The following is a 24,551-nucleotide window of genomic DNA, read 5'->3' as shown; positions in this document are numbered from 1 at the left end:
TGTATCATCTTAGGGCTGAAGGAGAATGAGAGGGAAGAAGAAGTGGAGGGTTCCCGAGTATTGAGAATACAGCCTTGCGGCTCTCTTCTGAAAAGCTGAGCTGCCTTAGCCTGCACTTCAGCTTTGGCATGCAATTTGGGATGATGAGAGAGACAGACGCGGGCCAAGACCCTCGCCGACCTGGCCGGAGCTGTGTTTCCTCACAGGGCCGGCTCCCCGAGCCCCCTCAGCGGGCGGAGCGGACGGAGCGGCCGGGCCGGTACCGGGAGCCCGTAACCGCTGCGGGCCGGGCTCGGGCCGGCCGCTCCAACGCCCCCGGCAGCCGCGGGGCTCCGAGGGCGCTGCGCACGGCCGGCCCGCGCACGGCCGGCCCGAATCCGGCCCCCAAAGCCCGAACGGCCATTCCACCGTAGAGAGCTCGTGTGCCTGGGAACCGCTTGGCCGCGCGGGCCGTGTGGGTAAATGCGCCTGTGGAAGTTACCCGAGTAACGCAGAGTGAGCTCGGCGCTGCCGAAGTGCTTTGCTTTCGATGGAGTTTTAATTCGTGTGGAGTTTTAATTCTTTTCCCCACACAGGGTATTCAGTCCTGGTTTTCATTCTGTGTCTTTGATAGAAATATTATCCTTCACATTGGGCCTGAAATTATATTTTTATACTAAAGGACAACGTGTAACTCCAGAGGGTGAAGAGACGTCTGAAAGAGGGCCTCATCAAAGTGTATAAATAAAGGGGGGTCAGATGGGCTTGCCAAGAGGATGATTCCAGGCTCTTCTCTGGAGTGCCAAGCAATGGGATAAGGGATAAAAGACAAAAAGGGATGCACAGGAAGTTCCACCAGAATATGAGAAAGTTCTTAATGTGAGAGTGACTGAGCCCTGGAACAAATTGCTCAGAAAGGTTGTGGAGTGTCCCTTCCTGAAGATATTCAAAAACCATCTGGACACAATGTACTCTGGGATAACACTGCGTGAGCAGGGAAATAGGAACAGATCCACTGTGGTACGTTCCAATCTGCTCAATTCTGCAATTCTGTGACAAATGCTACTTGAAATCTTTTCCCAGCACCTGGAGGCAAAAGCAGAAATCAACACTAAACCCAGGCTGCCGTGATTCCAAAACAGCCAACACTAACAACTGTCAACACTAAAGAAGGCCAGGATTCCCAAAGAGCCCGCAACTGCCGGGATTTACATAAAGCACCACCATCCCAGAGGAGCTGGGTTATCAGCTGTGTCTGCTCTGGCACTGGTGTGGTACTTGGCCTCCCGGTGGCAACTGGAGGGATGCATCATCAGGTCACCATAGGAGATCCTCGCTTTCATGCCACATTTCAGCTAAGTAAAGCCACAGTCAGGGAAGTTCCTTCCCTTTGGTCCTTGTGTTGTCCTGAACACAGGCTCGTTACCTGTGCAGCATCAATTCACACATTGAGGCAAGGTATTTCTATTTTTTATTCTAGTTTGCTCCAAGTAGGGAGCTAGGTGGTAATACACAAAATGCTCAAAATAATCAAAACTTTACAATACTTATAAATTTCAACAAACAAAAGCATCAGCATTCATTAGTTACAAATTACATAATCTTGCTATCAATTAGTGCTCAACTCCTTATTTGCTAGTTTGCTCTCACTTCTGATGATAATTAGTCCAATTCTTTCTTCCATTTGAGTCCAGGCTCCGTTTTGAGTGGGTGGTCAATGAGTCAGCAGTCACGATTGCCCATTGCTGGGATTATTTTTTCCCACTTACTGCTCAGTTTTGCTGACTTCACTCTTGGTGGCTCTAGTCCAGACAGCCCATTCATTTTAGGATTGCTTCCTCTTTTCCTTAAAACAGAAGATCAGCCAAGCAGACGACGTTGACAATGTAGTTGTTTAATCATAACTGTGCAGATAAAACTACTGACTAGCGGAAAAACAAAAATTTAAAAGCTTGATTCAGAGCTTCGGGGGCTCGCTGTGAAGTAGGGATGACTGGCAGACCTCGATCTGATCCCACACCTCTGCAAGACTCCTCGGGCATCCTTGCGACGGAGCGGCTGGTGCCGTGGGGCGCAGCGGGGCGCAGCACCGCCTTCCCGTCTCCTCCTCCTCCCCTTCCTCCTCCTCCTCCTCTCCCGACATGGCGGCCCCCGCGGAACCCAGCGGGCTCACGGACGAGGCAGCCTACGCTGCCTGCTCGGAGCCGGATGCCAGCACCAAGGTGGGCCGGTTGGGGTGACGGCGCGCCCGGGGCTGTGGCGCCCGCTCCTCCCCGTTCGCCTCACGGCGCCGCAGCGGGCGGACGTGCGGGGCGTGGGAGCCGGCATGGGGCCGGGCCGGGCCCCGCGGGGCAGCGAAGTGTGGCCGGGCCCGGCGCTGCCCTGGTGCCTGTCTGCCGGGCAGCCCTGCGGGGTTCGGGGTCGTGGGCAGGGGCGGCCGGGCCGGCCGGTCGCTGTGAGCCCCTGAACCCCGCGGGGCGCACTCGGCCGGGCCCGCGGCTGTCCCGGCTCTGAGCGAGCGCTCCGGGCGCTTCGGCCGGTCCCGGCCCGGGCGGCACAGAAAAATCCGTCAAAATGCCCCAAACCTTTTTACTTTTTATTAGGAGAACACAGTAGTTGAATTTTTTTTTTTCCCGTTACCTCTGTCAACTATTACACCATTCACTTTTTATCCCCTTGATCGTTCACAAGGCTCTTGTTATATAGTTACCTTGGGACTTAAAGAAAATATCCTTACAGAGTGGTAGGCTGGTTTTGCTGCCAAGATATAATCCAGTTTGACAGATGTTCAATACCTGTGCCATGAAATAATATAAGTAATGAGCTCAGGAGTCTAGGAGGCTCAATATTGAATATTCATGTGGCTGTTGCACTTGTGTGTGCAGTTGTTGATGTATGCTACAGCTCCATAAAAGAATAATAAATGTAAGGATGCTCTATTTTGATGCATCTGATAATACATATTGAATGATACCACTCATGGGATTGTTTATTTATTTTAAACATTACATTACAAAGATGTATGTATTTAACACAAATTTGTATGTATAGAATTAGGACAAAAAGTTTTATTTGCACTTGAAGTAATTCTCTTTGTTACTTCTGAACCTCCAGGTTTCAGACTTGTTAGTAACTGGCATCTTTGTTAATACCCATAATTCAATTCTGCCTGATGTATAAAGTATAAACCTTTTTTCCCCACAGGATTTTATATTTCAGCAGACAATGTTAAGAGTAAAGGATCCTAAGAAATCATTGGATTTTTATACAAGGGTACTTGGAATGACGTGAGTAGAATTTGTATGCTGTGATAAGTTTGGGGGTTTTTTCTGTTCTTCTGAAAATAATTTTTTTTTAATGTAATTCTACTAATTGGTCTAACCACATAACAATGCTGTCCCATCAGCTGATGCTTAGTTGGATGTTCTGGCAGTAAGCTGTAGCTGCCTAAGCTGCAAATGAACTAATATTGGCCTTGACTAGAAATTTCTTTTTTTCTTAAATAGGTCATTAATTATCAGGGTACAACTTGCTTACTTCCTCTTCACTGAGCCTGCAGCTAACTGGTAACTTTTATTACTGTGCTTATAATGAGGAGTCATTGTTAAAAATCATGAAATTAATTCTTTTCTGCTAGCTCTCAGAGGTGGCTTATGACTACCTCCAGTCACATGAGAATAAATCAATAAAGGATGAAGACAAAGTCCAGGCTCAGTCTTTTCGAGAGGGCTTTTGGAAGGCAGATGCCATGCAGTAGCTTAACACGTTTATGCTGGGGCTTTTTGTGCATTCTTAGTAATTGAGTTATTTCAAAACAAAATACTGTTTTGTTTGTAAACATCTTGATATGAGTGCAGAGTAAAGTAAAATAAATTACTTCCACTGTAGCGAAAATGTGTGAAAACAAAAAATGCCTTGTAAAAAAGAAATAAGATTAATTTTGCATGCCTACTTTTTCCAGTTAAATGTCCTACATAAAATGTATGCTTCGTGTATTTTTAATTTATTAAATTGTCATATCTGAAAGGGATTTTATCCTTATAGGTGGCTATTGAAACTGTAAATGTATTTCATTTAAATGTTTGCTGTGTTCTTACACTTTGTCTGGTACCAGTGAGCTCTCTAGATTGAGTAAAATTCAAAGTAGATACTGTTACTCCTTGGTGAAATTTGAAAGTGGTTAAAGATTTTCCTATGAAAACACAGTCAAGTAACAGCGTGACAATCTGAATGTCCAAGCCTTTGTACTGACTTTTCTATTCAGTTACTGGTAGTTTGGTTTTTAAACATCTGATTATTTTAAATTTTTTAGGTTTGTAATGTGTTCTGGAGTATTTTTATTTGATATTTTAAAATGTAGCTATTTTAAGGTGTGGATTATAGAAGAACAAAAATTCATGGAAATAACTTTTCTATGGGGGAAGCATCTTGGTTTATTTACAAGCTACCTGACTACCCTTTTAAGTTACTATTTCAAACTAATATTGCCCTTTAGACTGCTTCAAAAATTTGACTTTCCTACTATGAAGTTCTCACTCTTTTTCCTGGGGTATGAAGATAAAAATGATATCCCGAAAGATAAAGCTGAGAGAACACCTTGGACCTTCTCTAGAAAAGCTACACTTGAACTGACACAGTAAGTATTTACATAGAGATGACACTTTGCTAACAGTGATTAAACAGTATTGGATTAGTGTAAATCCCATTAGATTGAATAAGAATTTAATGATTACTGTGGATACATCTTCACTGTCGTAGAAACTTGAAATACATCCGAGATTGGATACTTGGAAAGGTTAATCTTCCTCTTGCAGAGCTCTTTCAAACTGCTAGGTGTACATTAATATGAAAGAGTACTTGGTGTATTTTATATGCATGCTGAGTACGTAATTTAGGGACCTTTCTTAATAGAGATGATACTTTGCTAACAGTGATTAAACAGTATTGGATTAGTGTAAATCCCATTAGATTGAATAAGAATTTAATGATTACTGTGGATACATCTTCACTGTCATAGAAACTTGAAATACATCCGAGACTGGATACTTGGAAAGGTTAATCTTCCTCTTGCAGAGCTCTTTCAAACTGCTAGATGTACATTAATATGAAAGAGTACTTGGTATATTTTATATGCATGCTATCTGGGTACGTAATTTAGGGACCTTTCTTTGGATCCCCAAAGCAGCTAATAATGGGTAACTGTTGCATTTGGAATCTAATCTGAAGGAGTATTAAGTCAAAACATGTGCTTCCTGTAAACAGGACAATTTGGTTAATGCTGCTAATCATTATAATTGTGCAGACACAATCTCCCAAATGCTGTTTCACTTAACTGCAGGACCTGCTACCCTCACTTGCTGTTCCCCATTGATGGGTAGTTCAACTGATCTGTGCAACAAAACCTCTCTAATCTGAATGAGACAGGAGTATTCCTGACTCATTCAAATGTAGAGCCTAAATAATTGTGAAGGAATGTGAACATGACTGGATTAGTCCCAAGACCATCCCTGGAGCCCATGACTAGGGAGGATCTTCGCAGTTTAATGAAGGCAGCAAACAGTTGAAATTCTCTGGTTTTTTAGGAGCAACAACTTACCCTCCCCAAGGAAACTGAACATTTAGGATTAATTAATTTTAATGCTTTTCTTCAATATGTAATAATTACTTCTTACAGCAACTGGGGCACTGAAAATGATGACAGTCAGTCTTACCACAATGGCAATTCAGATCCCCGAGGATTTGGTAGGTCTTTAGTCTTGTGTTTATAGTTTTTAAGTTTTGAAATAAAATGTACTAACTCTTGGAAAATAGGGAACTTGCCTTTCATCCTTTATGTCTCTTCTTTCAACATGTATACTCTGAAGGATGATGAAAATAAATGAAGCAGTGTGTTTCAGAGTAGTGAGCCATTGTTACATTCTTTATCAAGAATCTAATCCTTTGGCAAGCAAACACATGCTAATTGTAACTACTGAGTGAAGAACATCAGTTGTGGTTGTGTATTAGATTATCATGGTGCTTGAACTGATTTAATCTTGGATATCTGCTGTATAATCCACTAGTTAATGATTGTAAGGTAGAAGGACAATTCCGTTGGTTTGTAGCACTGAGGATATTATTTGTGTGGCTTGATTTGATACTCTGAGTGCTTGAAAGGTCACTGCTGTGAAATAAGTTTTCACACTTGGTCCAGCCACCTGACATTTAAAGCTCCTGAAGTGATTTGTAAGCTCAGTCCTTGCATAGCACTAGTGTCAGTCTCTTCAAAAACAGCATTAATGATAAACTCCATGTGCTGTTAAACAGAGCAAATACAACAAAATCCTGTTATGGAGCTGCACTTCAAGGAAGAACATACTGATACAACAGTTTGATTGAAAATCTTATTTTTTCCTGTTCTAAATAAAGATCTTTTCTAAACAACACAAGATACTTCAACTCTAACTTTCATAATTAAAAGACATTATCAAAAGACAACTGTTTAAAGAATAATGTTAATACCCAAAATGCTCTTTCTGGAATTCTTTCTTAAATACAGTCACACCTTATGTGAACTACAGCATGAAATACTAAACTAACTTCTTTCACAGAACACTCAGCAATATTTATAATGCATTTCACCCTTTTTACCTTCTTGCACAGGACACATCGGAATTGCTGTTCCTGATGTCTATAAAGCTTGTAAGAGGTTTGAAGAGCTAGGAGTGAAATTTGTGAAGAAACCAGATGATGGTAAGTCTTGATCAGAAATGCAAGTAATTTTTTTTCTTTGATTTTAATATAGTCTCTCTATGAGATCTTCCTGGAAAGCTGGGTCATGTGTTGCTAGGAGTTGCCACTGCTTAGAGCTTTCTAGAAGCAGTTACCCCTGGAGTGCCTTCTAGAGTGGGCAAAAGTGGCAATAGATCCATATAATAATACATCAGTCTGCTACGTACCTTCTATATGCAGCCTGACCTTCAGTAACATTCACATTCTCTCTTGGTGTCATAGTTTACATGTCATGTATACTGCTGCCTAGAGTCGTTACAGAATTCAATGTAACATGGAAAAAATTCACATGGCACATCTGCTTGGTTCTTGTCTTGGGAAAAAAAGTCAGAAAACATAGTTCCCACTCATTTAAACTGAGTCATTCTTGACTTTTCTGGCCATTTTAATGTAAATCTACCTAACACCTACTATACAACCTACTAGTTATTATATTTTTAACTGTTCTTTGAGCTTTGGTAGGAATAGCCCCGTTAGTCTTTTTCATAATGGACTTGCATAACGTATAGCACAAATATCTAGAGAGTATATAAGCAAAGAATGTGTATGTGAAAAGTATTGCAAAATGCAGAAGTGGTGAGAGGTCTTGCATTTTTCAGTTGGATTCTCTTTCATGAAAAGACCTCATGAGATCTTTAGGATTGATGCATTCAAAAACAGACATGTAATACTAGTAATTGAAAAGAGATTTAAGTGATTTTCATGTTATTCACTGTGTTCTCAGCTGAAGCAAAATAAGAAGTATAGCTGAAAACTTAACTTGATTTCTTGAATTAAGAATAGATCTTGGTATTTCTAGCATTTTAGAGTTTCTGAGCCTTTTTAAATTTGTCTGTTAAACGATGAGAGGCTTGAAATGAGAGTTGCTGACTTAAGAGCTGTGCAGTGGTAGGAATTAAAGTACATAGAAGAACAAGCTTAGACTATAAATGGAGGGAATCACAAGAAAGAACTCTTGAAGCAGACAAAGGGTGGGGGCAGAGCAAAAGCTCTTTTTTAAAATTCAGAAAGAAAATTGATGCAGCAAATGCCAAGGAGGAGGAGGAGGGAGTTTTTGGCTTCACATTGTTTGCAGAGCAGGCTGGGAGATCAAGCATGGCGTTTATTTTCCTGCCTTACTGATCAAACATCTGTTTCTCAGTTGTTTTTGTGACTAGAATATATTAGGAGCTACGCTGGGTCTGTTACAGTACACAACTTCATGGAGCAAGTATACTACAAGTGTGTGGTTAACACTTCAAAGATAACATGTTAAGCTGTGCTATCCTGATCTACTGTTGAAAACAACTTTTGGGGACCCTGTTTTAAGGAATAATATGTTTTCCAACAGTAACATTTATAACAATCCTATCCTGCATTTCTTTGCTTTATGAATTGATGCAGAAGTGTACTGTAAATCATGTCAGAGGTAACAATTCTATGGCAAAATTTCAGTGTGGAGTCAGGAATGATGGGAAATGAAGAGGTCAGAGGAACACAGGATTTTATACCAGCAAAGGCAGTTCAAGAACATATATCAAAACATCCCCAGAGCACAAAAATATTTTCCTGAATTTTGAGGATGAACAGTTACAGGGTCCATGCAAAAAATTTCAATCAACAAAAGATGGAATTCTGAAGTGACTTTTAACTACAGCTTTATTGAGATTAGGATTGACAGTTTTGCATACAGAGATCTAATGCAAATTAAAAACTAATCTGGATGTTTTTAGAATTATCTGTCTAAATTTGAACTAATTCTCATGCAAAAGGAAAAATATTTTTCAAGTTAGTTATATTTGACAATTTGACATTAGAAACACTACATTAGAAACAGTCATGTAGTCTTAATTTTGTCTTTTTTTTTTTTTCCCTAATAGGTAAAATGAAAGGACTTGCATTTGTTCAGGATCCTGATGGCTACTGGATTGAAATTTTGAATCCTAACCACATGGTGACTCTCACTTAGTGCTAGTGAAGTATAAGAGAGACCCACTTTCAGATTCCTGGAGAAAATCTGTAACAGATGTTTATGAAATTTGCTTAATAGAGATGAATCAGTCATGTTTAGAGTCTGCTCCAAAACTATCCCCTGGGACCTCACCTGGATTCCTTTTCTCTTGTCCTGTGATTCCACTGCAAATTCTTTCCAGTTAGGAATACTGAATCATTTTCTGGAAGAGCACTTACACAGATTCTCCTCTTGAACATTCATTATGTTAATATTTCAATAAACACTGTCAAAAGATTTGTTACCAGAAGCTCACTGCATCTCACACTGATTGGATTTAAAGTAGCAACGACAACAACTACTGTGTTACTACTGACGAGCATCAATGAGGAGGCAAAAAGAAACTTCAGTATATTTTTTTATGAAGTCAGAAGATCCTGAAGGCTTCATGTCCCATCTCATATACTAGAAAATAAAATTTCAGGCTAATTCTGACTGGAGTAGTAGCATGCTTATAAAAGTCATAATCTTACTTATATTATTCCAAACAAAACTCTTTTAAGGAGCAGCCTTAAGCAGTCTTGGAAAAAGAAAGTTTACAGAGGGGATAAATCTGTACAGCAGAAAGAATTCAGTCTTTCAGCTCAGCTTCTGACTGCTGATTGACTGCCAAGAGAAGAGGTCTCATAGTTGCTAACTCACAGTGACCCTTGTCTCTTTCAACACTAGGAACAACTTGCTCATAATTTTTGTTTTCAGTAGAAGCTTGGGGCATGTTTTACTTAAATGCTCTGTATGTTCTGCCTTAGGAAATTAATGAAAAAGAGTATCTGAAACAAGTTTCCTACTACTAGACATTTGATCTGCCCTCCCAAAACAATAGCTCATAGTACATACCTGTGAGCAGCAGGAACACATGTAGCATTTCCATGTGTTACACAAATTATAAAAAACCCTCTGCCTTGTCTTACTCTGGTTTGAGCAGCACCAAACTTCTTCAGTTATGCGGCTATCAAATAATGTGTAGTGTAACCAAAGGCTAATGAATAGTGTAATTGCATTGCAGTTCACTTCCCAATAAAGCACTGGTGAAAACTACAAAGAATATTAAAGCACCATGACATGTTGCTTTGCTTATTTGTTGAATTCTAGATGACTGAAAGGCATGGTGTTTTGCTTTGAGGATTCTGTTTTGAACCATTGTACTCAGCAGTGAAATTTCCAGTGGTCCTTTCCTGTGGACTCTTCACAGACCTCCCTGGTCCACCTCTCGTCGGTCTCCTGGACAGTCTTGGGAACCCCATCAATTGCCTGGTGCTGGCCAGTGCCAAAGGGAGTTGGTCACCTAAAAACTGGGTGAGGTGTGACTCCAGTTCCTCCTGCCATGTGCCAGACAGTGGAAGGACCCTGGAAAGCCCCCATGTGAGCAGAAAAGCCACACTATGGAAAGCCAGCGTCCACAAAGGAGACAGAGGAGTCCTTCAAATTCGAATAAAGGGAGAGTGTTCACTGGGGCACATGCCTGTTATAAACTCCCAGTCACATGTTGCACTCTTTAGCCTTCCTGAACTGCCTACCACATATTTCCTCCTTAAACATGTCATTTTCCCCTAAAGTTCAGAAACTAAGGCTTGTGCATGGACCCACTGTCTGTTTCAGGAGTCAAATTGTCTAGGCTCTAACAAGCCTGGGGCTTGAAGTTGGTAGAGACATTAGGAACTATTTCAAAGACATTAACACCCACATGCAGCCCATGGAATTGTTTGGAAAGGCATTAGCAGACACCTTGCCTATCATGTAGTCCAGTGGATAACTACATAAGTAGGAGCAGGCTATGCTAAAGCTTTTCTGCTTAATAAGCAGAAAAACCCAACCAGTTAATGATAAGTCTTTTAATCTTCAACGCTTAAAATATATTTTAGACATATTTAGAACAATATTAGATAATATTGAGGAAAACTTCTGAAATTGTTTAATGTTCTCACTGATTACAGGCCACTATTTTTGCTTCTCCCAAGGAAGGGCTCCTATCTTCTAAATAAAGCATGGAATTAAATAGCGTGTAGTGCTTTGCCTCTCGGAGGGCTTAAATTTAGCTTCATGCAGTGGAACAGAAGTCACTCTCACGGTTACGTAGCGACAGGCCCACATTCCCCATTCCCGCTGGGAGCAGCTCTCCTGACGCAGGAAAGCAGGACACGCAGCGAAGGGCAGGAGCTACGCACGCCGCTACCAAGGAAACAGGGATTTTGAACGCGGCCAAGGAGCAGCGGGCAGGTGGCGGGGAAGGTTAAACACCAGCCGCTCTTTCCCAGTGCCCGCCGTCCGGCAGCGCCGCCGCGTCCCGCCCGCCGCGCTCCAGGGGCGGAGCAGGAAACCGGGCGGCGGCGGCGGCGCTCCCGCGGCGCGGCGGGACCCGCCTGCGTCACACGCAGGCCGCTGCTGCTTGGTGACGTCAGTGCGCCGCCGGGTGACGTATGAACGGCGGCGGGGCGGGGGGAGGAGGCCTCGGCGGCGGCGGGGCCGGTGAACGGCCGAGCGGGCTGGGGTCGCTTCCCCTGGCGCCTCCCGAGCTGCGGGCGGCCCCGGCCCCGGCTGGCCCGGGCGCGACCTTGGGCGCACCGCCGGCTCTGCTCCGCGCCCGCCCCACCTGCCGCCCCTCGTCCTGCCCCTGGCCGGCCTCTCCAGGCCGTGCTGTGGCCGTCTGATGCGAATTTTATTCTTTAAAAAGTATAAGTTCAGTGTTTTGACGCTCTGGCGGTACTCAGTGTTTTTCCCTGATGTTTTGGTGTCGTAGTAGTTTAACCACTCTGCGAGTTACGCACTACCGTGATTCATTGAAATTACTCGTAGCTTAGAAGACATATTATCAGCTTTTAAAAAAGCTAACTTGATCTTAACTTGTTAGCAATCTGCCGGTGATCTCGCTTGCCGAGCAATGCTTTTTGCTCATGTTTTTAAAGCGCAGCGCACAGACCTTCTTAAAGTCCTGTGCTGGAATAATTTAAGTTTTTATGTGTTTAGGGTTTAATTGGAGCCTGTTCACAGAGCAGGTGTGTTTGATGCGTCTTCTGTTACAAAACTAAATCAGGTGCTGGAACAGTTCTGTTGAGATGTTTGCTCAAATTTAACAAAAAAAAAAAGACACCAAGAATTTTCATGAATGGCTTTTCAATGTATTTTAATAACACAGGCCAACATGACAACATGCATTACTTATAGGAAAGATACTTACATATTGCCTTTTGATCCTTAAAATCCAGGAGATGTTATTTGTAAAAAGCCTGGATTTGAGTTTCAGGATTAAGGTGTGATTATTTTCTAGTCATGAGACTACCTAAAATATTTTTTTGTGCCTTCACCTTCTTTGTTCTCTTCAACATGTCCCATAAGGAAAATTAGAGTGACCCTTATGACAGAATTCATAAATCAAGGTATCATCCCTTTAGCAAATTAAATACAGTTTAGTTTTCCTCCTGGAAGGTTTGATGGGGAGGTTGACAGTAATTTGCAGTTGTTGAGAGAGACTCATTATGTTAGTTATGAATTTAAGCAAGTCAAGCCTCTGTATTTCTCCATTTCCTGACCTTACAGGTTTTTTTTGGTTTCCTGTTTAAAAAAAGTGTTGTGCAATAGAAAAGTCTGCAGCTGCCTCAAGTTTTGTAAAAAAAAACAACCACCAAAACCCAAACAGAACCCCCAAAACTGTAGTTAGGCAAGAACACTTGGAGAATTTTGTCTGTGTAGGGAATAAAGCATGTGTGATACAGTTTGTATAGACCTGGTATAATTAGGACACCCATCTGGGAAAATGGTGTTTTCAGGGACATTGATGCTGGAGCAGAAATGCCAGGATGGAATTTTTTTTGGCTTATAATGAGTATGGCATCGTGTTACTGTCTTCTGTGATGGTTAAAAATATTAACAGTCAGGATTAAATTATGATGACTCAGAACAGCAATACTATTCCTGTATTCTGTTTTTAGACATTCTCCTGTAAAATTGAAGGCTTTTTAAAGAATTTATTTCTGCCAGAAGCTGAATTGAGAAATACGCATCTCTCTCACTTTCATCCTAAGGCTTTGTGCTCATGGTTTCTGATGGCCTGTATTTCATGCATTGTTCCAGGAAATGGTCCAGTTGTTGCTGTGCAGCTGGATGTTGCTGAATAAGATTTCTATGAGCTTGCTGTTCAATCTGTCTGCTGTTCAGAATGGCGAAGAACCCTAATTTCCCGGAAGCGGGGAATCTGCCTACAGGCTACGCGCACTGCAGGTCTTCAGACAGCTTCCCTGGTGAGTGGACCTCGTGTGTTTTCTTGAGATTTTAGTGTTTTTCTTACATGCCATTTTAACCAGGTTAATATTATATATATGTTAATAAATAGTCTGCACTAAGTATATTGTTCTTTGTACTTAGCTAAACTTATTCCTCGTCTTCTGTGACGGGAAAGCGTCTGAGCGGAATGCAAAATGTTAGCACTACAGCACTTAAGTGACGGGAATGTGTTTGCTGATGAGCAGGGCATAACTTCCCATATGCTTTGAGTCAAAACATTTTTTGGTACTAAATTGCTGTTTAGAATGCTGTGATTGGATGGTGTGGTTAGTTTCCATTAATGTTACCATCTGCTTTCCTTTTAGTCCTTTCACAGCAGAAGGGTTGGAGATGAGACTTGAAAGTTCTGTGAATTGCGCTTATATGAGCTTTCAAATTCTGTATTTATAAAGTAATACGGGTTGATTATGTTATTTGTGTTCTTGGCTACAAAGTATCAAAACTTGTTTTGTTTTGGTTTTTTTCCCGTTACAATTTTCACTCAGGTTCAACTTTGGTTGAACCAACCATTGTTACTTAAAAGTACAAAGGAGCTAGGGTTCTGACAGAACCAAAGTATTTACACTCTGCATGTTGAAGTATTTACTAAAAATTCTGTTTCCTGAGATTATATATTTATGAAATGACATATGTGTATCCATTGAAAATATAAAAACCATATTATTTGAACCAGTGCTATGTTTGTACAGTAGTGTTACTGTTGCATCTATCACATTCTGGGAGCCTGTGGTAATAGAAATTGAAACTAAAGTAATATTTTACTGGAGTTTATTTACTATATATGAAGTAATGATTTTTTAAAAATTAAAATAATACTCAAGTGCCATCCAATCAACTGAGTACAAATTTTTAGATACAAGAGCAGTGTAAAAGAATTACATTTAAGAAAATTCTCTTTGTGTAATTCTGATAAAAGTATTAGCTTGCTAGGTGCAAACTAGAGTATGTAGGAATTAGTTGTTTTAAAGGTATGAAATTATTTGCTCAATGTTTATAAACTGGACTTATTTAATGAAAAAATTAATTCTAGCAATAGTCTGTTTACTTGCATTTATTTCTAAAGTTTTGATAGAGCTATCAGTTATGTCAGCATTCTTTACTCATGTTATATAAAATTTTTCTTCAAATAATTTATGATTAATTTCTTATATTCAATTTTCTACACCTGGTAGAAAAACAACACTTTGATGTTTCATTGAAGCAGCACTGCTTTTCGGAGGATTCTTCAATGTTAGCCTCAATGAGGGAGGGAAGAGACTGAATGCTGATCTTTCAATGAAACTGAATGGAAAGGAAGGATGTCGTTGCTGAATTTCCTAGATGATGTTTTTGTATTCCATAACATGTTACAGATTACCTGCTGAGCAGAAGTACAGGAAACTGAAAGCATGGAAGGGGTGGCTGTTTCTCAAGGCACAGCACGCATTATGTAGTGTTGCATGCTGCCTTATGTCATAAATACTGGGCTGCATTTTTCACATGCTCACTGTTGAAGATGGCCACCAAATAGCGTGTCTTTCAGTGAGGTCAGAGAAGTGGTTTGTAGGCCTTAGGACTTAACAAATGCATTTTCAGATTGTTGCAGTTCTAATGGTGCCTCAAAATCACTGAGAAGACTGTTTTGTTTGTTTATTTCTGTGTCATGACCAAAGCTGTGGCAGCTGACTCCTGAAGCACAAATGCGTTTTCAGATTGTTGCAGTTCTAATGGTGCCTCAAAATCACTGAGAAGACTTTTGTTTGTTTATTTCTGTGTCATGAGCAAAGCTGCGGCAGCTGACTCCTGAAGCAGTTAATTAGCTCTGAATACCTCCTGGAAATAGGTTATGGTGCTGGCAGCAGGCTTGCAAATGCCATGTTCTTTGACTGCCAGGAGGAGTAAGCACCTGTATTCTCTGAAAAGCTGATGTTGTTTGATGACAGGAGATGCCAGAGGGAGCTTCAGGAAGGGTTCTGCCCTAGTTCTTAGCAACATCCATCTTTTTTTTTAATCATAAATAGTACTTTTGAATAACAGCTAGAAAAAGGCATGTTTAGCTATACAGGGAAGTTGTGAGCTCATAGCAATTTGGCATGACTAAAGAGGTTACTAAGTTTTACTTCCTCAAACAAGAAACGCACAGATCATTTAAAGGGTTGCCTGAATTTTTACCATTAATTAATCCTAGGAAGATATGAAGCCATGTATTATTTAGTTCTATATATTGGAGGCAGGACTGTCTCACTGCTCTGCTTTATATGAAAAATCCACAATACAGACAAAATTTGTGTTGGAAAACTGTGCTAGTAGAAAATAGATGAGTTGGCATGTTTCTTCAATATACTGGTGGTCCCCATAGCACAGAAAAGTTACAAACATGGTTTTGTAAAGGTGACAGAGACCAATATTTGGATCATTCAAGCCTTTGAAAGGCCTCCTCTGCTTGTAGCCATCATTTGACTCCTGTATTTCCTGTGCTCGGCAGATTTGTGTTTGAAACTGGTGGTTCAGAATCGTATGTAGAACCAGCAATTTGGAGAGCATTACACATCAGAAGAAATTTTTCTTGCTGCTTACACACAGGGCAATATCTAAATTTTTCCTTTCATTGCTTGCTGTCGTTCATCATCTTGATGTTCATAAGGACTGGGCATTCTCAGGTCACTAGCAACTGTTCCCACTTCAGATTTTGCCCTCTTATAGACACTGATACTTGTTTAGACAGGGGTTTATATGTTCTTGAGAGGGAAGTGTGCTTTTGATTTTATTTGTTTCTTTAACTTTAAATAGAAACAATTTCCCTTGAGATTTTTGCCCTATTGGCACATGACAGCATCCACAGCTACTGAAAGCAAAGTTAATGTGCAGCTGGTGGCATTCCCTTGTATTCACTACTTTTACAGTCTCTCACTTTTATGTGGTTCAGGAAACAAAGCAGTAGAATGTAGTAAAAAAGTTGAAATAAAAATAGATTGTAAAATTAAAATGTGCCAATATTTGTACATGGATGAAGTATCATAAATCAGCTTCCTGAATCAACAAATGTTTAAACTAGCAGAAGAGAGATAATACCAAGTTCCTTGATAATGTATAATTCATATGTAGTTGGTTTGCCTGACTATTGCAAATGAAGATCAACAACAGCAATTATGGGTGTGGTATGGAATTCTTCAAGGAGTACCCAGACCTGAGACTGCAGCTAAGTAACAAATAAAATCTCTTTGTATTCTCCCTCAGTGTAATAAAAAGTTTTCTTTCGAGGACATTTCAATTTTATCATTGTCTATAAAGTCTCAAACAATTATGTTGTGGTAAGTGGCATTGCTGGTACAAGCAGATGTTGCTGGGCTGATGTAATCAACTTAATCTTGCTTGTTAGAAAGTAAATCTTACTTGAAGTGTATGTGGAATAAATCCAAATTGTCTTAACTAATTGTAAGTTAACCAATGCAAATGGAAGAAATAGTCTGTTATTATGAAACCTTGAAAATTAATTTGCTTTCATGCCAGGATAGAAGAATGACTGCAGTGTTCTGTGTTCCCATGGTTAGGCTGTCTCCTGTATCTTGGCCAGTGTTGCTGGTTCTGTGGTGTAGTGGATTCACAGGCACACAGCTTTTAATTCAAGTAGCAGAGACAGCCAGTGGAAACTTGGGGGTTTGTTCCCATTTGTGTTGTGATCTATGATTGATTTAGTATGCTGTATTTTTCTTTAATTTTATTTTCTATTTCTATCACTTTCTGTTTAGTTTCATTTGAGGTTCTTTGGGACTGTATTTCCACTGTATCTTGATTTTGGATAAAGCATTTCCGTGTGTTTAAGTGCAAATAATAACCCCAAGTGTGTCTATTTGGGGTTTTTTTAACATGTTTTTTCTCATAGTATTTTTACTGTAGAATCTAAAAGTGTATTTCTGTCATGAATATTTGACTTGAAAGGTTCATGTGTTAGGTGTGTGTAAGGTATGGCCTCATCATTTTCTTGGTTCGTGTGGTACACCACATTTCTTCAGCACTGGATATCTGCCCATTTTGAAAAGTGTCTAGTAACTGGAGCAGGGAAGATACCTCTGAAGATATGGATGGTCATTATCTGAAACAACCAACCTGTTTTTAAAGAAAAGTAAACCAAAGTGTCACAGTAGAAGCCAGTGTAAGACCTAACTTTGCTTTTGGATGCTCTTGCCATTGAGAATACAGAAAGTCTGTGTTGTCAAAATAAACCAAAACCATAAAAAGCCAAAACCTGTTGTGAAGGAAGAAGAAACAAAAGAATTCTATAGAAGATAGGACTAATGCATTTATCTATATTATACATTAGTGAGCAGTCTCCTGGTTTTATGACTGAGAGGTATGTTTTTATATATATATATCTATATCTCTGTATGTGGGTGTGTGTATATATATGTGCAGAAATAAGTCATCAAGAAAAGTGAGTGTAAAGAGTAAGAAAATTGAATTGTACATTGTAAAGCTTTTCTCTCTGACAGACTTTGTTATTTATTAAAAGTTATGCTGATTGTTTATTTTCTCCCATTCTGAAAAGCTGACTAGAAACCTGCAAAAAGTTTTTCTTGTCATTGATTCTAATACAGACTGGACAGTTAAGACTAAACTTAATTGGTCACATTGCTTATTTCTATTTTGTGTGTGTGTATTTTAATTCAGATAAAAATTGCTTTTTAATAGAAATATGATGTAAAATAGTTTAATTTTTAATTCCCTTTGGTGGAAACTTTTTTTTTTTTGAAGTAAATGGGTTGGCTGAATAATGAGATGACAATTCTCTGAAATACTTAGCTAGAATTGTTGATGCCAGCTGTGTTGTGTCTGGTTGAAAGTGAACTTTCATAGAAAATCTGTTGGTTTAATTTTTCTTGTAATATATAATTACTCAAATTAGTAACTTGTTACTGCTGTTATGCTTGCTATTCTTAATATTTTTGCCCTGTATAATACTGCTTGCTTTCTTTGTCCTTTAGGCTACCAGTATCACCATCCCTCCAAGATGAGTAACAGCCACCCACTTCGTCCATACACAGCTGTGGGGGAGATCGACCACGTCCACATTCTGTCAGAGCATATTGGTGCTCTAATGAACGGGGAAGAATACAGTGACGTTACCTTTATTGTGGAAAAGAAGCGTTTTCCAGCACACAGAGTGATCCTGGCTGCTAGATGCCATTATTTCAGGTGAAGTAAGGCTTTTTGTCAGGTGCACAGGAAATTTTTGTGCAGATGAGATAAACATTGTTTCCCTATGAACTTTTCAGGGTGTAATCATCTGTCCATTGAGTGTGACCTTTTCTGTGTGAATGTTTCCCAGCACATCAAATCATTGTGTTCAAATAGAAAAGGATAAATACCATGTCACAGTGTTATTCTTTTGACCTTCATTAAATTGGATTTTGAAGGTAGTTTTGCAAATTCAAGAAAAAGAACTTGAGAGCAGGAAAGTACTACTGCAAAGTTGTTTTGATTTCTCAGAGTATAAATGGTGTTTCTATGGCATATAGTCAGATAACAAGTTTCATTTTGATGAATTGGAATTGAGGTTTGGCTGACACAGATTAGAATATCTATTTTAAAACTAGGAATAATACTAGTCCAGCTTTTTTTTTAAGAGCTGGGCATTTTTCAATAGAAATGCATTTAATATTCCAGTGAATTTTGTCAGAGGGATAAGCTGCTAACTAAACTAAACTGTTTTTCTTATAGGGCATTATTGTATGGAGGAATGAGAGAATCTCAGCCTGAAGCAGAAATTCCTCTTCAGGACACCACTGCAGAAGCATTTACCATGCTGTTGAAATACATTTACACTGGTCGTGCTACACTACGAGATGAGAAAGAAGAGATTCTTCTTGACTTCTTAAGCCTAGCACATAAATATGGATTCCCAGAACTGGAGGATTCCACGTCTGAGTATCTTTGCACAATACTTAATATTCAGAATGTCTGTATGACTTTTGATGTGGCCAGTCTTTATTCTCTTCCCAAATTAACTTTTATGTGCTGTATGTTCATGGATAGAAATGCCCAAGAGGTGCTCTCCAGCGAAGGCTTCCTGTCACTTTCTAAGGTATATCTTTAGTTTGCACTTTTTTCCCCCAGGGCTGTTAATTTTAATGGTAATACAGTTTTGTGATAAAATACTAATGGGGGAACCAATTAAAAACTTGTGTTAGCTCATAGTTATTTTATGCTTGTGAAACTTTGGGGGTCAGAAATACTCAAGATAAGCTGAACTGAAAATTTTGGCAATCTGTTCTGAAATGTTTAGGTATTGACCATTCAATATAGTTTAATATAGTATATCTAATGGAGTGTTCTAAAATATGGCAGCAGGCAATCTAATTTTAATTTGTCTTATTTGATCTGTTCCTGGTATAATATAATTTGGCTTCTGAATGCTTCAGAGGGGAAGTCAAATATAGACTTGAATATGACAAGACATACTTTGTTCTATTGATTCCTTGATAAAGGCTTCATCAGTGATGGGTGATTTTCTGCTGGGTGATCTAAAGCATTCTGGAGATTACTGTGATTTATATTGCTGATTGTCATCATGTTCTGAACTTGCAGAATATGGTGGTGTGGTTTGGGTTTTTTTGTGTGTTGTTTTTTTTGTTAGATGCATAAATATTTGTGACTGAGTCTGGCTGTTCTATGAAGTAGAAATTTTGCGCTTTACTGTGGAGGGGGTCTTTGGACTGGACATAATAGTGAGAGTGTTTTCAAGTCGTGTTCACATGAAGCAGCAGAGCACCTTGAATGAATGATGCTGTAATTGGGACTTTTTAAAGTGTTTTTTTTTCTAAGGGGAAGAGCTGTGAAGGGTCTGTTACTTGAGTGAGTTTATGACACTGCTGTAAATTACTCATTGTATAAGAAAAAAAAAAATTTTTCTCTCTCTGTACTTTGTCATATGCAGTTTGTTAAATCTGAGTTCAGAGAGTGTATTATCAATAAAAAAATGAACAAACATCATTCATCAGAAAGTGCACACTTTGAGGTCTTTGACATAGCCAGTCATGGTATATAGGAGAGATCTTTCCTTTTTCTAGGCAAGCTCCTGATTATTCTGCTAACTAAGTGAAAATCAAAAAGCTATTTGATTATTTATGTTCTCATTTTGCAGTCAGTGGGTTTGCTACATGAATAAGAGCCACTGGAGTTTTTACCTGGTGATTCTTAGTTGGTACCAAAAGAGAGAGAAAGATTGTGACAGGACAGAAGTCCCAAGTAGTTAGAAATGGTTAAAAAAAAGTGGTTTCAAGCAAAAGGTTTTTTTTTTTTTTTTTCTCATCAGTGGTCTTATAGCAGCCTAAGTTTAAAGGAATATTTTGAACTATACTGCTAAGTCCCCAAAACTCTTAAAATATTCCGAGGTAAGTTTGAACTACTGAATGGTATTATACTGATTGGATTGGTTCTCGACATTTCAATTTTTTCTAGTGATTTTGTTAATATTGCCTATTATTTTGATCATAGATTCTGTAATTCTTGCATAACTAATCTACAATTTCAGGGAGTCACCCCTTTGAAGATTGTTTTTAATAGCTATAAGTTTAAATAGCCATTAATTTTTGACTTATTAGAATTTCGCTTGATTAAAAAAAAAATTCAACCTAATTTCTGTTTATTTAGGGGGTATATTTTTTGTTCTTATTTATCTTTTCCAGGCTGCTCTTCTAAGTATTGTTCTGAGAGACTCATTTGCAGCTCCTGAAAAAGACATTTTCCAAGCTTTGATGAACTGGTGTAAACATAACCCCAAGGAAGACCATGCTGAAATCATGCAAGCAGTACGTTTGCCACTAATGAGTCTAACAGAGCTACTGAATGTTGTAAGACCTTCTGGATTGTTGTCACCTGATGCCATCCTAGATGCCATTAAGATTCGTTCTGAGAGTCGGGACATGGACCTCAACTACAGGGGCATGCTAAGTAAGCATCAGGTTTTTTGTTTGCTTCCTTCTCATTTAGTGACTGTGGTTGTCTGGAGGGTATGGTTAATCTGTGCTTTGAGTTTTCACCTATTACTGTGTGTTATAAAAGGTTTGGAATATGAAATGTCATGTTATGTAGCTGTTATTCCAAAATAATTCTCTATATTGGTCAATTATTTTCTTGCTTTGTATCTCAGATATTGCTCAAAAATGAATGTAATACCATTTTCCTAGAAGTAATTTAATTGAAAAAGTTTTACAAATCATTGAAAATGAAAGTTGGCTGTGAGATATATGATATTTAAATGGTTTTATGTTGATAGTGACTTGTTTTCTACTTGATAAACATTTTCATAGTTTCTCCACTACTTATGACTTTTCTCTTTACATGCTTGTTTAAACAAGTCTTTGAAGTAATTTTAATGAAAGTCTAAAAAGTGTAAGAAACCTTGCATTTGACATTTTTTCTGTGCTCTCTGTTAATTCAACAAGACTATCTAACACTCAAGCTTTAAAAAGATAGTTAGCCATCTAATTGTGCATTTGACCCACAGCAAAGGAAAAAAGTTAAACATTCTTTAAGAGTCTGCACTGTATTCAGTCATGCATGATGAGCCCTGAAAATTACTGCTATCTTAGAGTTGCATATTCTTTGTTCTCCCTTAGAAGTTATAGTTATTAATATTTAAACATATGAGTTTAATATTAGGGTATTGTGAAAGTCTTGTTATGAGAGACATTCTGTTGACAGTGCAGTAGATACATTTGAATAAGTCAAATGGTCTTCTCTGGCTTCTTTTCCTGGATATTTATCTCCACAATAAAATTCTCTTAATTACAGCTTTTTTGAGAGTGTAATTTCTTTGTTGTTTTATAACTCATTCAGGATCTTGAAGCTTTTTCTATTTGTGGAGATGTTGACTACCACTTCAAATTCTGTTCTGTTCTGTTTATCAAATTTTTGTCAGCCTGTTAAAATTCATACTTCTAAGCTTTTTCTATTTGTGGAGATGTTGACTACCACTTCAAATTCTGTTCTTTAGATATCAAATTTTTGTCAGCCTGTTAAAATTTATACTTCTGTTGTCAACCTGCCTGAAAAGTTTGGGGTAACTTTTCATCATTTAGTTTTCAGATCATATTTTCTAGGATCTCTCCTCAAACAAGGCTGTTAAAAATGTCTTTTGAAGAGGCTAGTTTACAGAGTGTTGTTCTATAGTTGAAGTTAGGGATCATTATTCCCAGTTAGCTTGAAGGAAGCTGTTCCTAGGACACAGGCTTATTACTGTGGAATGGTGGCATAAAAAAAGCTTGCCTTTCCATGTGAGTTCAAAGCCCAAGTAGCCAAAAGTTTCCTGTTTCACTTGAGCTCATTTAGCTTTGCAGGGTACTGGAAGCTTGTATAGCTGTCAGAGGAGCATATATGACTTTACTGCTGGATGCACCACTCTGCAAAATCAGGATGGATCTGGAACATGTGATACACATCTTGTACATTTAAATTTCTTCCATTTAGGGGGAAAAAAACCAAAACCCAACCAATAAAACCCAAATCAAAAGCAAACAACAGTTAACAGGTGCAAGAGATTTCTGTAAAAATTCTGTAAAATCATGAAGGGGACTGAGAATATAGCTGCTATATAATAGTAAATTATCACAGCTTTATTACCATAAAGCATGTAAAAGATACCAAATAAAATTGAAGAAATGAAATATTTTTAATGCCTCTTTATTTTATTTTCCTTTTTTTTTTTTCCTAGACCATGTGTTTGTGGCGAAGAAAGGATCCTAGCAATAAATCTTTGGTCTGACCTAATAGAGTTAATATTCAGAACATCTAATTTGCAGTATGAGAGCGTGTGAAATTTAAGAAATTATTCCCTTTTCTTCTTAGTACCAGGGGAGAATATTGCAACAATGAAGTATGGAGCACAAGTTGTAAAGGGGGAGCTGAAGTCTGCTCTGTTGGATGGAGACACTCAGAACTATGACCTGGATCATGGATTCTCTCGACACCCGATCAACGACGACTGCCGCTCCGGAATTGAGATTAAACTAGGCCAGCCCTCAATAATCAACCACATACGAATTCTGCTCTGGGACAGAGACAGTCGGTAGGTGCCAAGGTGATATAAAAAGGGAAAGTAATGTAGCAGTGCAAACTATAATTTAAATATTTTATGGAAATAGCATGGTAGTGTTGGAGCTGATAGTTGCAAGGTTTATTTGGGAACAACCTGATTTTTAAATGCAGTTTTGGTTACTTACACACCAGATCATATTTAGAGATGTTAAACTACCTTACAATATTTCAATGTTTTTACATATTTGCATTTCAAACATTAAAATTTTTTTTTTGTTCCAGTTTTTTCAATATATCAAAACTGTAAAGAAATGGCACGCTTTGACAATAAAATTGGACTTGATCTTGGAGGTCTTTTCCAACCTAAATGATTCTGTGATTCTGTAATTCACAGATAGTAAAATTTATTTAGAATGTGAATTACTAGCTGACTACAGTAGTTATTAGAAGCCACTTCATGGTTAGACTGCTGAAATATGAATTGTCATACATGCCGTAGCCAGTTGTTACTGAGCTACTTCAGGTTATTATGGAATGTATGAAAATTCAAATTAAGCTCATTTGAACAATTGAGAGGGTGCTGAAGTAGAAAAATTGCAGGGTTCTTTTTCTCAGAGAAATTTAATACATTAATTTTTTAACTTGCCATTACAAAGATCTTACAGTTTAGTAGACAGCTCAGCAGGTACTCATAAGCTGTTAAAAACAATCAAACAAGCTTACATATAGATTTATTATATGCCTTATTACCTTTGTGATAAAGGATTAATTTTATTTCCAAAAAAACTCAATTTGTCATTGTAGAACAGTTTCATTTTGCTTTTTTAGCTAAGCCATGTTATTCTAGAACAGTATGTATAAAAGTTTTAGTTAGGGTAAGGTGTTTTGTAAATTTAAATAATTTTTAAATATGAGTTAGTTACTAATAATTTAAAACCAATGTAATTAATTTTAGCTATGTAACTGTTTTAAGGATGCTTTTCTACTTCATTTCAACTGAAATTTGTTTCACTTCTGTTTCTTTTGTAAAGATCAATAAGTGGATCTTTGATATATAAGGAACTGCTTCATATAATATTATGCTAGTTGTGCCAGAAGATCAACCAAATTTATGAACCAGTTATCAACCAACTGTATAAAATCTGAAACAGTATTAGAGATACATTAGTAATGAGTTCTCTAGCAATTTTTTGAGAACTCATGTAACTGGTAAAATGCCCCTCGTCTGCAGGGCATAAATTTGCAGCTGATGAAACTCAAGGAAAAAATGTTCTCCTTGGGACAACTTCTTGCAAAGTTATCTGTTGCTTGGTGTCCTGTGTTGCTTCATCTGAAATTTGTGGAACAAACTATTATTGCTGGCAGAATATCTGTCAAGGTGGATCTATAGAGATTTTTGTCTTCATGAAATACTGAGGGCTCAGAGGTTTAAGATCTAGTTTCTGTGTCTTGCTATTTTTAATTTTTTTTTAATCATGCTGATTTCTGTGGAAAATTTGCTATTGGGCTTTCTTTTGCT

General features: G+C 38.5%; 2 protein-coding genes across 2 annotated transcripts in view; both read left to right on the top strand.

The window, feature by feature from the left end:
• The first annotated feature begins 1,582 nt into the window (after nt 1-1,582).
• Nucleotides 1,583-9,781, top strand: GLO1 (glyoxalase I). Its single transcript, XM_039697777.1, has 6 exons — nt 1,583-2,201; nt 3,184-3,266; nt 4,475-4,615; nt 5,654-5,721; nt 6,622-6,711; nt 8,610-9,781. Exons 1-6 carry the CDS (start codon nt 2,121-2,123, stop codon nt 8,696-8,698), a joined length of 552 nt encoding a protein of 183 aa, XP_039553711.1. The 5' UTR covers nt 1,583-2,120; the 3' UTR covers nt 8,699-9,781.
• A 153-nt stretch (nt 9,782-9,934) lies between these two features.
• Nucleotides 9,935-24,551, top strand: part of BTBD9 (BTB domain containing 9) — a 108,656-nt gene continuing 94,039 nt past the window's right edge. Inside the window, exons 1-6 of the mRNA XM_039697773.1 lie at nt 9,935-11,206; nt 12,809-12,975; nt 17,980-18,190; nt 18,716-19,079; nt 20,683-20,947; nt 22,844-23,063. Coding sequence (XP_039553707.1) covers nt 12,894-12,975; nt 17,980-18,190; nt 18,716-19,079; nt 20,683-20,947; nt 22,844-23,063 — 1,142 coding nt within the window. The 5' untranslated portion in view covers nt 9,935-11,206; nt 12,809-12,893. The remainder of the gene's footprint in view (nt 11,207-12,808; nt 12,976-17,979; nt 18,191-18,715; nt 19,080-20,682; nt 20,948-22,843; nt 23,064-24,551) is intronic.

This window comes from Passer montanus, unplaced genomic scaffold (genome assembly GCF_014805655.1).
Source record: "Passer montanus isolate IOZ18808 unplaced genomic scaffold, ASM1480565v1 scaffold12, whole genome shotgun sequence".
Taxonomy (NCBI): domain Eukaryota; kingdom Metazoa; phylum Chordata; class Aves; order Passeriformes; family Passeridae; genus Passer; species Passer montanus.
Note: the sequence above shows the minus strand (reverse complement) of the source record. Positions and strands in the feature narration are given on the sequence as shown.